Source organism: Sciurus carolinensis, chromosome 1 (assembly GCF_902686445.1).
Source record: "Sciurus carolinensis chromosome 1, mSciCar1.2, whole genome shotgun sequence".
Classification (NCBI taxonomy): domain Eukaryota; kingdom Metazoa; phylum Chordata; class Mammalia; order Rodentia; family Sciuridae; genus Sciurus; species Sciurus carolinensis.
The window spans coordinates 10,015,932-10,028,833 of record NC_062213.1 but is presented as its reverse complement, the minus strand read 5'-3'; the positions used below and the strand labels follow the sequence as shown (position 1 = coordinate 10,028,833).

The 12,902-nt window shown below is 42.4% G+C and overlaps 1 protein-coding gene across 5 annotated transcripts in view; it reads right to left on the bottom strand.

Annotated features, from left to right (window-relative positions):
• Positions 1 to 556: 556 nt before the first annotated feature.
• Positions 557 to 12,902, bottom strand: part of Tmem71 (transmembrane protein 71) — a 37,248-nt gene continuing 24,902 nt past the window's right edge. For all 5 annotated transcript variants that reach the window (XM_047517284.1, XM_047518471.1, XM_047517878.1 and 2 more), the window contains exons 7-10: positions 12,278 to 12,353; positions 5,261 to 5,322; positions 5,094 to 5,154; positions 557 to 2,158 (exon numbers count right to left, since the gene is read on the bottom strand). In XM_047517284.1, the coding sequence (XP_047373240.1) occupies positions 2,143 to 2,158; positions 5,094 to 5,154; positions 5,261 to 5,322; positions 12,278 to 12,353 (215 nt within the window). In that variant the 3' untranslated portion in view covers positions 557 to 2,142. The remainder of the gene's footprint in view (positions 2,159 to 5,093; positions 5,155 to 5,260; positions 5,323 to 12,277; positions 12,354 to 12,902) is intronic.

Sequence of the window (12,902 nt, the reverse complement as noted above, 5' to 3'; positions counted from 1 at the left end):
GAAGAAGAAGAAGAAGAAGAAGAAGAAGAAGAAGAAGAAGAAGAAGAAGAAGAAGAAGAAGAAGAGGAGGAGGAGGAGGAGGAGGAGGAGGAGGAGGAGGAGGAGGAGGAGGAGGAGGAGGAAAAAGGGAAGGAGGAGGGGGAAGGAGAAGAATAAGAAGGAGAAAAAGAAAAGAGTTGGCTGAATTTTAAACATTGAGTTACTCTCTAGGATTCTTTTCACACTTTGATTTACTTTCCCAACCCTTTTGGCATCTTGGTGAGGGATAAAGTATGCACAGTTTGGAAGCTGAGAGGCATACTTTCTGCACAAATCTATGTATGAACCATAATTCCTTCATACATATAAAATGATCATACATAGCATTCCACCACCTTTGAAAGATGCTAAGGAATTGTTTTGAAAATTGGTAAATAAGAGAAGAGAGGCGAACATTCATTCTCCCTTTCCTGTACCACTGAGACACTGAGTAATTAGATGACAGATGTTCCCCTGGACAGACACAGCCCCACAAATCAATGAAGAAGATATGATTGAATTGAAATTTCATCACTTTTTAATCCTTAATAAGGTAAAGCCTAAGCATTGAACAGAAATGGCTATCAATGACACAGGAAGATATTGTGACCCTCTTGATGAAGACGATGAGACAGACTTTGAAAGAGTTATCCCCAAAAAAACCCAAAACTAAAAATGATGAAGGCTTAAAATCAACTATCCATTGGCAGGAAATGTGGAAGACTGAAGGAAACATTAAACTTCACCATGGGAATGCACCCAGCAAAACTTCCACTGAGGAAACGACAAGACGGGCAATCCAGTTTCCACAAGATACAAACTTCGAAGGCTGGGCACGGGGTGGAAGTTGGCGGAGGAACCAATGCATTAAAGAGACCCCACAGACATGTGAGACAAACCAGCACACAGCAAGTGTGATGTGTTGGTGTGCAAGATGCAGGCAGGTGAGGAAACTCCAGGTACAGTGCAAAAGTAATCACCACGGAAATAACGACCCTGGGTATTCCAAGGGTGGGGCGTGCGTGCGGAGGGGACCTGAAGGCTGCCCTATAGCTGGCTAGGTTTTATCTCTTTTCATGTTTGATTCTTAAAAGGGTCTTTTCCCTATAATAATTCATTAATTCACACATTCGTTTTACTTTACTTTCTGGGTTTTTGTTGTTGTTGTTGTTGTTTGTATTTTAACAATAAGAGTTTGTAAAAATGGCTGTTGTGCCTGTTTCAGAGTGACAGGAGCCTACGGAAACACGTCTCACGGGGCAGGCCCTCAGCTGTCTCCTTTGTCCTCACCCACCAGCAAGTCCAGCTTTGGGCACATGGTTGGACTAAATATCTATTTACTAAATCAATGAATAAATGAGGCTGTAGATCAAACACACAGTCCCGGCTCTGATACATGCTTCAGCAAGGTTTCAGATTGCCAAGGCCTGCACTCCTGACCTTGGCTGTGCTTTGAAGACATCCGCAGTGTCATGTGGGACATTCGGCCCTTTCCCAGTCGGGCCAATGCATGATGACATTCCCTTGCTGCAGGCTCAGGCCATCTTGGTGGGCAACAGGAACATGCCCAGCCCCTGAGAAAACAGACATGCTCTCTGTGGAAAGAAGGATGAATTGGCACGGCATCACACTGTATTTACAAACTGCATTTATTTCCTTCCCAGCTGGAACTGATTATGTGAACTTATTTTCGCTGGTCAGTTAAAGCAGGTCAGTAAGGTGCAGGTACCCACTGGCTGGCACACCCAGGAATCCTCACTGCTACCAACCCCTCACAAGATTCTCCAGTGAAAATCAATGCTTGAGAACCAGGTCCTGAGAACAACAGGACCATTCCCGGCGGACGACCTGTTCTCTGTCATCCTCTAGTCTCTTGCTTTTCAACTGCCATTGTTTGCAAAGGAAAAGCAAATCCATATGATTATCATAAGCACACTACCATTGTGAGGGGAAACTGAGGTTTTAGAAAGAAATCCCATGGCCAAATTAAAATGTTTTCCCCCTCAACTATCCAGCTGCTTACTCCCTCACAAATGAAACAGTCAATTCCAAGTAGACTACAAGTTGGACAATTTCCGGATATTCAGATGGAAGACATTCATCAGAGGCATTCCCAAATGGTTGTCAAATTTTGGCAAACCTAGATTGGAGAAAGGAGAAAATAAATGCATAATTCATCTACATGCATAGGAAATGTGATGTCTAATCACACACACGCAAAACTCTTTGGAATAATCACAACTAGGAAGACTGGATGGAGCTTCAAAGTTACTTTGTTTTTGTTTGCTCCCAAGTTCTCAGTGCTCTGTCTTCTGAAAGACTGGGAGGTTGAAACCCCTAAGCTCAGCTTGGTACTTAGCTAACTACCCTTTCCTACATTCTCGTCCATCCCTAGTAGAACAGCTTATAGGATTCCATGTGGGTTTCCCCTGTATTTTCATTCCCCAAAGTTGATTCCTTCACTCACCAAGTATTTGAATATAACTTCCTCCATCTAAGAGTGGAAGGAGCAAATGGGACCCGTTGTGTTACTAGGAGGTCGTAAACATGCTAAATGTGCACTCTGACGCCAACACACCATCGGCAACAGGGCACGGCTGTGCTCGCCTTTGTTTTTAGGGGACACTCCAGCCATTGGTGAACAAGATAAATAGCCCCACAATTGCGGGCTCGGAACTGAAGGAGGAAGGCAGTTGGAATAGAATTGCCCTGTGGAGTGAAAGGGATGCGACCCCAGGAGAAGGAGATGCAGAGGAAGAGGCAGCTGATCGTCTCGCTCGCAGGGAGCAGGGCGGGCGTGGCGGGCTGCTGTGCCAACGCTCATGGCGCCACTCAGAGCTCGCCGTTCACTTCCCAGAGTCTCCTCGGTGAGGTTGGAGGGGACGTCTGAGTCCTCCTTGACTCTTGATATGAATAATCATGTATTTGGCTTATTAGCTTCTGGATATGTTTACATAAGAGGAAGAGACCTGCAAAATCTTTAATACACAGGCACAGAGCTCTTGCCTATAAAGGAAGTACTTCAAGAAATGAATGCCGTGCATACCTTCGATTTGATGAATATTTATAAAGTACCTACGAGTTTCAAGGCACTGGGGTGAATACAAAAATGAAGTCAACGGTCCTTGTCCACAGATCTTAAATGTAAGAGTGTGTATATGAGGCCAGGTGGGTGGGAAATAGGAATTTATGGAGAGGGAATGAGAGAAGAAGAAGTCAAATTATGTACCTAAATAATCAAAGAAGAAATCCTGTTCCAGAAGTGAGGCTGTAGATGAGAATGCTTATGTAGGAAATAAACGTGGTCCTGCTGTAACTGTTTTCAGGAGAAATAGCAAGGAGCTCAAAGCCATGGGAGGTGCCGAGGGGTTGCTGTTAGTGGCAGCAACCTGTACAGTCTGGTGCTGTCTCTTCCAGGAAGCCCTCCCAGCCTGCAGTCCTCCCCCTCCTAGTGTGGAGAATTCTCCCTCCTGCTTGGCCTCTGCGCTGCCTCCACACTTGCACTTACCATTAAATTTCAACCCTACCTTGCTCTTTACGTGTATGTCGCTTCCATCAGACTCTGAACGCTTAAGTCTGGTCATGTATCTTGATTTTGCAACCTGGTCATCCATGGTAGAGACTCACTGAGTACCCCAGGCAGAACAGAATGTAGCATAGTTCTCAGTGAAGATTTGGAAGGATAAATATTGCTACTTTTTTAGAAATCAAGGGGTAATGCATGTTAGGAACTATCTCCCCAAGATTCTCATAATTAGTGTTCAAAGAATTTCCTGGAGAGTTTGTTAAAAATGAAAACTGCCCTAGAAACTTTGATCCAGAAGGTCTGGCATTGGGATTCAGACCCTGCTGTTTATATCATCTTTCCCGCTGGTTCTAGAACAGAAAGTTCCATCCACACTTTGAGAAACACTGCCATCACCCAGAGCTTCCCCACAAAATAACTGTTTTTCCAATTAATCGTACAAAGTAATCTAAAGGAGCCAGAGAGAAGGAATTCATACAGTTCTCACTGTCTGACAAACCATAATAAGGTTTTTGCTTCTGAAAGATGGGTTTTAAAAATAGTTCTTGGATGACGATCTTCTGACTAGACATTTCTGATAGTGCCATCCCGATTAGTGGTCACCTCAGTGTAGGAAGATGAGCACAGACCTGCAGTGAATGTCAGATAAGGCACACCTGCAGCTTCTGCATAGATCTAGGAAGGAACCTACAGTCTGAGCAAGGAGAATGGGTGTCTTGGAAGAATCTTAAACAAAGGTCATTAATTTACAAGGGTTTTAGAACAAGGATTTTTGTGTTGATTCCCAGACCCGATTTTCTAACGATCAGGTTAAACAAGATTTAGCTATATCAGTGACGGCCCCAGAAGCCTGAATGGCTTAGGAATTATTGGAAGTGTCACTCACAGAGTCAGTAAATCAATATTGCCTGGAGTTATAAACATAATGATCTTCCCTCAATCCCATTATGGTTTCATATTTAACACAAAGATTTCTACAACAGGGAAGCACAGTGTTCGGAGCATAGACCTCCGTCTCCAAGCCATGGGAGCTGGCCTCTGATAGCCACAGTGAAGAGAAGGTGATTAACACGGGCCATCCTGCAGTGTGACGGCATGGAGTGGATGGTCTGGGATTCTGAGCATCTCGCCCTTTGAAATACGCTGCACCGTAGCAGCCAGCGCACAGGGGCATCGTTAGACGAGTAAGAGGGCAGAGGAATCGCGGTTCATTCCAACATCCAGTGGGCAGTGCGCCAGTCACTCGGAAAAACAAGATAGAGGTCTCTGAATATGAGTATTTAAAAAAAAGAAAAGCCCTTTTAAAATAATTGAAAAGGCTGCTTCTTTTCATATTAATTCTGAAGTCCTTCAGCCGTAATAATTAATTCAATTCTGATGTAAGAATTTGGGAGGCAGCATGATATTATTAGATTGGCTGAAAGTATTCTTCAGGACCCACAGTCAGGACCTTTCTTTGTATGCAGGCATTGCCAACTATTACTCAGCAGAAACCATTCTCAGATATCAGGCTACCGCACCGCTGTCCGGAGGAAGAGGCAACACTCACCGGGCACAGGCCGGGGCTTGGAAATAGCTGGTGAGGCTGAGGAACAAGGACTTGACAACATCTGGGGTGGAAGGGAGAAAACATTTTTTTTTTTTTAATTTTAAATGACAAAAATTCCAATGAAACACAGAAATCAGAAAGCAGCGGTTTGCAGAATAGTGACTTACAAGCAATAGTTATCACCAGTGTGCACGTGAAGAGATGGGCGACTACTCCTCCAGTACACCACCTGGAACAACAGGGTCGCTGCCGATTAGCATGTTAATGGTGATTTCCAGCACACGTAATGGTCTTTTAGACTTAATACAGACTTATAATTTTCAGATTTACTATAAAACTATAGTCATATAGATAGTGTAGTATTGGCAAAAGGATAGACATATAGATCAATGAAAGAGAATAGAAAGCCCAGAAAAAGGCCCATATAGATACAGTAAATTTACTTTTTTGTTTTGTGCTGGGGATTGAACCTGGAGTCCTTAACCACTGCGCCACATCCCCAGTCCCTTTTTATGTTTTATCTAGAGACAGGGTCTCAATGAATTGCTTACGGCCTCTCTAAATTGCTGAGGCTGGCTTTGAACTCATGATCTTCCTGCCTCAGCCTTCCAAGTTGCTAGGATTATAGGTGTGTGCCACCACATCCAGCTAGTAAATTAACTTTTGTGTGTGGGGGGTACTGGGGATCAAACCCAAGTGTGCTTCACTACTGATTTTTAACAGAAATGCAAAAGAAAATTAAGGAAGAAAGTCCTTCCAACAAATTCTATTGGAACGATTGGATATTCACCTGCCAAAGAATGAACCTCCACATGTATATCATATCTCACACAAAATCCAACTTAAAATGAGCCATAGACTACAATGGAAACTGTAAAAACATACAGCTTCTAGAGGAATACAAAGGTGAAAAACCACGCGATCTTGTGTTTGGCAATGAGATTTTAAATACAACACCAAGTCCACAATCTCTGAAAAATGTGACTAAATAGATTTTACGAAATTTTTGTTTTAAAGTTCTCTCTGTGGAAGACTCTACTAAGACAGTGAAAGGACAAGGTATAATTTAGGGGAAAATATTTGCAAATAAAATATCTGATAAAGAATTTCTATTCACAATATGTAAAGAACACTTAATACACTACAATAATAAAACAACCCACTTAAAACTGGGTGAAAGATCTGAACAGACACTCAGACACCTCACCACCAAAGGTATTCGCATGGAAAATAAGTATAAGAAGGTATGCCCAGCATCATTTGTCTTATGCAAATTAAAACAGCAAGATGCAGGGGCTGGGGAGATAGCTCAGTCGGTAGAGTGCTGGCTTTGCAAGCATAAGGCCCTGGGTTCAATCCCCAGCACCCAAAAAAACAAAACAAAACAAAAAAAAACAGCAAGATGCCACTCCATACCTATGACAACAAAGCTCCCAGAGTGACAATATTGAACGCAGAGAGGATGCAGAGCAACAAAGTGCCCATTCATTGCTGATGTGAGGAAGCAGTGCTCACAGTTTGGAAGATGTTTGGTAACTTCTTGCAAAGCGGTTTATCATATGACACAATGATTGCTCTCCTTACTGTGTACCCAGCTGAGTTGAAACCTTGTCTCTATAAAAACCTTGTATATGATCCTTCGCCAAAATTTTATCCAAAATTGTCAAAAACTGGAAGCATCAAAGGTGCTTTTCAGTAGGTGAATGTATAAACAAGCCAGGGTGCAGCCATCAAACGGGCTGTTACAATGGCACATTTCTTGTTGCTACAGGTTGATACCTTTTTCTTACAAGAAGGATGTGTTGTAGCGGGGAGGTGGAAAGTTTTCTGCATTAATCATATATTAGCAAAATGCTCCATGAGAGAAAGAATCTCTTTTCTGGGAAAGTAAGGAATTAAAGGAAGACAGGAGTGTGGGAAGACCTGCGGTCCTACATGGAGTAAAATTCAACATGAAATCCAAGCTTTTATTTCTACCTCTTCTCCTATCCTCCTTGCTTTATTTTTTTGCAATGACTACTTCTAAATTTAACATAAAAATAAAAAGGAATGAGCTATTAATTCATGCAACAATATGAATTCATCTTAAATGCATTTTGAAGACAAACCCAAAAGGCTACAGACTGTATAACTACATTCTTAAAGAATTCTGGGAAAAGACAAGCTTATAGGAACAACAAACAGCTGAGCAGCTTCTGGGAGTTTGGGGAGGAGGAGTGTTCATTTAAGGAAGCACAGAGAATTGTTTAAGTTGCTGAGGCTGGCCTTGAACTTGGGTCCTCCTGTCTCAGCCTCCAGAGTTGCTGGGACTACTGAGGTGACCACCATGCCCAGCTCTGGTTCTTTTTTAGTGATTAAATGGAGTTAGTTTGTGGCAATGGTTGTGTAACTTTGTGAAAGTACTAAAAAACTACACTTTAAAAAAATAAATACCAAAATAAAATAAGGAACTTTTTTCAATGCAGCGAATAGCATGCTATATGTGTCATTTCACAGGTACTAACATGTGCAGGATAAATTCCCAGGAAGAACATAGCTAAGTCAAAGGGGACATCCACTTTTAAGTTCCACAGAAATTGTCAACTAAGGGATTTTAAGTACTGATGATTAACAATTTCACCAGGAATGTAGAAGCATGTCTGCTACCTCCCAGCCTTGCCAAAAATTGTGTGTCATCTAACATTTGGATTTTTCCAATCTGATGAGTGACTGTATCTCAGGGTGGTTATTTTTTTTAAGAAAAGAATAATGCCTTTGTGGTTTTAATTTTCAAACTGTAAATTGCCTGAGATTAAAAAAGAAGTACAAAAGAAAAGAAAATGTCATTTTAAAAAATCCACTACCCAGTAGCGGTCATGATTAAAATCTGATGACTATCTTTTCAAACATCTCTTTTATGAATTTTTAAAACTTTTTCTCTAAATTGAGCTCTAACATGTGCACTGTAAAGCATATAAATTGCACATTTTGATTTTGACATTTTAACATAAGCTCCTGTAAATGCTATCTAGATTAAGATATAGAACACAGTAATCTCCAAGGTCCCTTTGTTGTTTCTTTCAATTCAACCACTAGTTTTACATCTTTAATAATTCATAAGTTTTGTCTTCTCTTGACTTCTACATAAGTACAATCCTATAGACTGTGTCTGTCATCTTTTTCATAACTTCTTTTATTTCAGTGTAACCACTTCAAATATGTAGTTGAAGATAAATATTTTCTCATTTTTCTTTATAAGTGCTTTTATTAGTGTAGTATAGTTAGACATAATCGTGGGGCTCATTTGACATAATCATGCATGCATGGGATATAATTTGCTCCATTTCAATCCCTAGTACTGCCTCTTTCCCTCCCCTACTCTCTCCCCCTGGTCTCCTCCTCTACTCTACTGGTCTTCTAATATTCCAGTATTTATTGTTTTTCAGTGCTTTTGGTGCTTTATATCTCTCTATATCGGTGAAATTCACTGTGGAATATTCATACATGTACAGCATAATTTGGTCAATCTCATTCCACAGTTCCTCTCTTTTCCCATCTCTGCTTCCTCCCAATCAATCCCATCAATCCCCTTCCTCTGTTCCACTGTTCTCCCTTCTATTTTCATGGGACTCTCTCCTTCCCCCCCTTTCTTTTGATCTAGGTTCTGCATGTGAGAGAAAACATTCAACTTTTAGATTTCTAGGTCTGGCTTATTTCACTTAGCATGATGTTCTGCAGTTCCATCCATTTACCAGCAAATGCCATAATTTCAGTCTTCTTCATGGCTGAGTAATACTTCAACATTTCTGAGAGGCACATTCATGCTTTTGCTCATATCATTAGCTCTTTTGTTAAATGATTCCTAAACACCTATTATTCTTTTAAATTAGTGTCTTGTGGATATCCAGGATGGTGAGATTCACTGTGATATATCCATATATGTACATAAAAGAGTTAGGTCAGATTCATTCCACTGCTATTCCCTCATCCTGTCCCTTTTCCTTCCCCCTCAATCCCCTTCATCTACTCCACTCACCTTTCTTCTATGTGGATGGAATTACAGTTCCTCCCTTTTCCTTTCTCCTCTCTCTCTCTCTTTCCTTATTTTGGATTAGCTTCCACATATCAGAGAAAACATTCAACCTTTGACTTTTGGGGATTGGCTTATTTCACCTAGCATGGTATTCTCCAGTTCCACCTGTTTACTGTCAAATGCCATCATTTCATTCTTCTTTAAGACTGAGTAACACTGCTTTGTGGGTATATACCACATTTTTCTATCCATTCCTCTGTGGAAGGACACCTAGCTATTCATAATAGCTTGGCTATTATGAATTATGCTGCTATAAACATTGATGTGGCTACATCCCTATAGTATGCTGAGTTTAGATCTACTGGATACTTACTGAGGAGTGGAATAGCTGGGTCATATGGTGGTTCCATTTCTAGCTTTTTGAGGAATCTCCATACTGATTTCCATAATTTTTGCACTAATTTACAGTCCCACCAGCAATGTATGACTGTACTTTTCCCCCACATCCTCACCAACTCAAGAACACATACAATAATAGAAGTTGGTGTGGATGTGGAGAAAAAGGCACACTTTTATATTGTTTGTATTTTTGATAGTTGCCATTCTGACTGGAGTGAGATGAACTCTTGATGTAGTTTTGATTTGAATCAACCTAATTTCTAGATATGTTCAACATTTTATTCATACCTTTGTTGGCCATTTGTATTTCTTCTTTTGAGAAGTGTCTGTTTAGTTCCTTTGCCATTCATTGAGTTATTTGTTTTTCAGAATAACTTTAGGTATGCGGAGAAAATGATAACACAGTTCAGAGGGCTCCAGGTGTCTGTCCCCCGCTCCTTTGTTAATGGCATCTTATATCACTGCAGCGCATCTAACACGATTAAGAACCATCGCTGGTGCCTGACTATTAACTCCCTGCTTCATCTGAATGTTTCCCTCTTTTCCTAATGTTCCTTTCCTGTTCCAGGCTCCCATCCACTGTGCTCATGGTCCTCTGGTCTGTGGCAGCTTGCCTTCGGCAACCTCCATGTGAGCAAAACTGCTCAGATCACGTGGAGAAGGTCCCTCGATGTGGGTTCTCTGCCTGTTTTTCTCATGCTTAGACTGGGGTTGGGAGGACCATGGAGTGAAGGGCCACACCCACTGCTTTGTATCCAGGGCAGGTTCAGTCATCAGAGCCACCCCTGTTGAGGCTTGTCCCATGCACCCGAGGTGGCCCTGGCCCTGTGCTGCCACAGTGAAGTTGCCTTCCCCCTTTCCTTACCCGCCTCTCTGAAGCTGGTTTCTAAACACTTCACACCTCCAGGGTTGGGGAGTAAGCTCTACCTCTGAAGCAGGAGAGGTTCACATAAATTAACCTAAGGGACATGTTAATAATCCTGTGAAATAAAAGAAAGGGCTCCCCCACCGGCTTGGAAGTTTGGGATGCACTAAGTTAAAAAAGGTAGACCAGCTGCTCTTCCCTGCGCGATTCCACTGGGCTGCCGCCGTAATAAAACGCGTTGTGATCTTCCAACTTGGGATGCGCAATGCAGAATTTTGCAAATTTATTTTTAACCATAGGACCTCCCCCTTCTTGTTCTCTTGGTCCCATTGTACTCTAAAAATGCTTCTCAAACCTCATAATTAACTGGGAAGCTTGTTTTAAAATGCCACTTCTCACTAGACCTAAATTAGTGTCTCCAGGGATAGGATCTGGGACTTGGTGTTTAAAAAGCAGCCTGTGGAGGTGCCTGACCCTTGAGAGGCAGGACTTGAGAGAAGGCAGCATCTGCTGAGCAGAGAGGGAGGACTGCAAAGCCCCCCATGCCCTACTCTCCACCTTTGCTTCATTGATTCAACAAATATAAAAGAGCCCCTGGCACTGGGGTACAGAAGAGGAGGAGACACACAGTGACTCTGACACAGTCACTTGTATACCCGGAGGGACAGGCAGATCATCAATATTTAAGGAAGTGAACCTAAGACAGGAAGGTGGTGATCAACACTGTGAAGAACACTGAAGCAGGGGTGTGTGGTAGAGGGGTGTGCTGCTCATGCAGGGTTGTCAGGGAAGGTCTCCCAGATGATGTGACATTCAAACAGACTCCACAAAGAAGTGAGGTCACATGTCATGAGGCTATCTGTGGAAGACTTGTGCCAGACAGAGGAAACGGTGGGTGCAAAGGCCCTGAGTCATGAGTAGATTTGGTGCCAAGGGCCTTGTTCACTGTTTTGCAGTCTCAGGCAAAGAAAGAAGTCAGGCCAAGGACACGGGACAGAAGGCAGAGCAGAAACACAGCTGTAGTCAGATATGAGCTGTAGTCCCACATGCTCTGGGAGGCTAAGTGCACTTTCCTGAAACAGACACTGCATCTGTAAAAGGAATGTGAATGTTGTCAGAATCAAGATGGAGTCACTTGTGTCAACTCTAACAATAGTTAAATAAAGCTGGGAAGCGAGGAAGGAGGGGTCCCTACTCATGATTGCCTGGTCATAATTATCATAGAAGACTCTGCCAGAACCACAAGCTTGCCCAGAGGCCACCACAACCTTCTACAAAAGGTACTTCTTCATGGACATCTGCCCAGGAACTCTGTTCAGCTTCAGACTACCCTCACCCTTACCACTAGCCATTGGGGCAAAGACCATTGTTTCAAAATAGCTAATGTTATCCTCTTTGGTTTTGCCTTTAAAAGCTTTCCCTGCCTGGACTGTTTGATATGCCCACAGGTGACGATGGCACACGTGTTTCCAGCAAGGCACTGCCTGTCCCAGGGCACTGTTACTCTCCGGAGAGTCTTTTACTGATTATTCTTTTTTAGATCAACATAGGTTAGGACCCAAAAATGCAGCAGGAAAAGGGGAGTTCCCCACTGGGGACCTCAAGTGCTCTCAAATCCCAGGAAGGGGCACTTGGACTATCCACAGTAGGATTGAGTCACTGAGTCTTTAAACAAAGGATGACACATGGCAGAATCCAATTTTAAGCAAGACACACTGGCTTTTGTGTGCTTTGCTAGAGGATGAGAGGAGGGAGGGAAGAGATAAAAAAGACACTTACCATGACAGACAACTGAACAAATCTTAACCACGGACCTGCCTAAAATGCTCTGCAGAATAAGGCAAGGAAATCATCAATTACGCTTCGTTAATTTTGAAATACTTCTGCATGAAAATAAATCTAAATTACCTTGTGCACAGGGAAATGATGAGGCAGGCTGTAAGCAGGATTGCCTGAAAGGAGACCTCTCGTAACAAACTGGTTTCTAATAGAAAGAACACAAATTAATGGGTTAGAAATCATGGCTAATTAAATCATCTTGGAACAAAAAATGATACTAAAACTTATCTTACACACACACACACACACACACACACACACACACATCAAATGCATATCATCTTAAGCAATGTTATGGTTTGGATATGAGACGTCTGCCCCCCACCCCACCAAAGTTCTGTGTAAAAGCAGGAGGGTTTGGAAGTGGGGCATGGCTGGAGGAGGCGGGTCTCTGCGAGCCTGTCCCTGGAGGCCTGTGCATGCACCCACTCTCCCCTACCACACTCCCCCACCACACGCTTCTGCCATGAGGTTCTGTCTCACCTTGGACCCAGAGCAATGGAACCTCTGGACCACGGACTGAACATTGGAAACCATGAACCAAAATAAACATATCCTTCTTTAAGTTGTTCTTGTCGGGGATTTTGGACACAGGGGCGAGAAGCTGACTAACACAAGTAATTTGTCACAAGTAATGTGATAAAATCACTTAACATTATACAGGCCCATTCATTAGACAATTTACACAAATTAT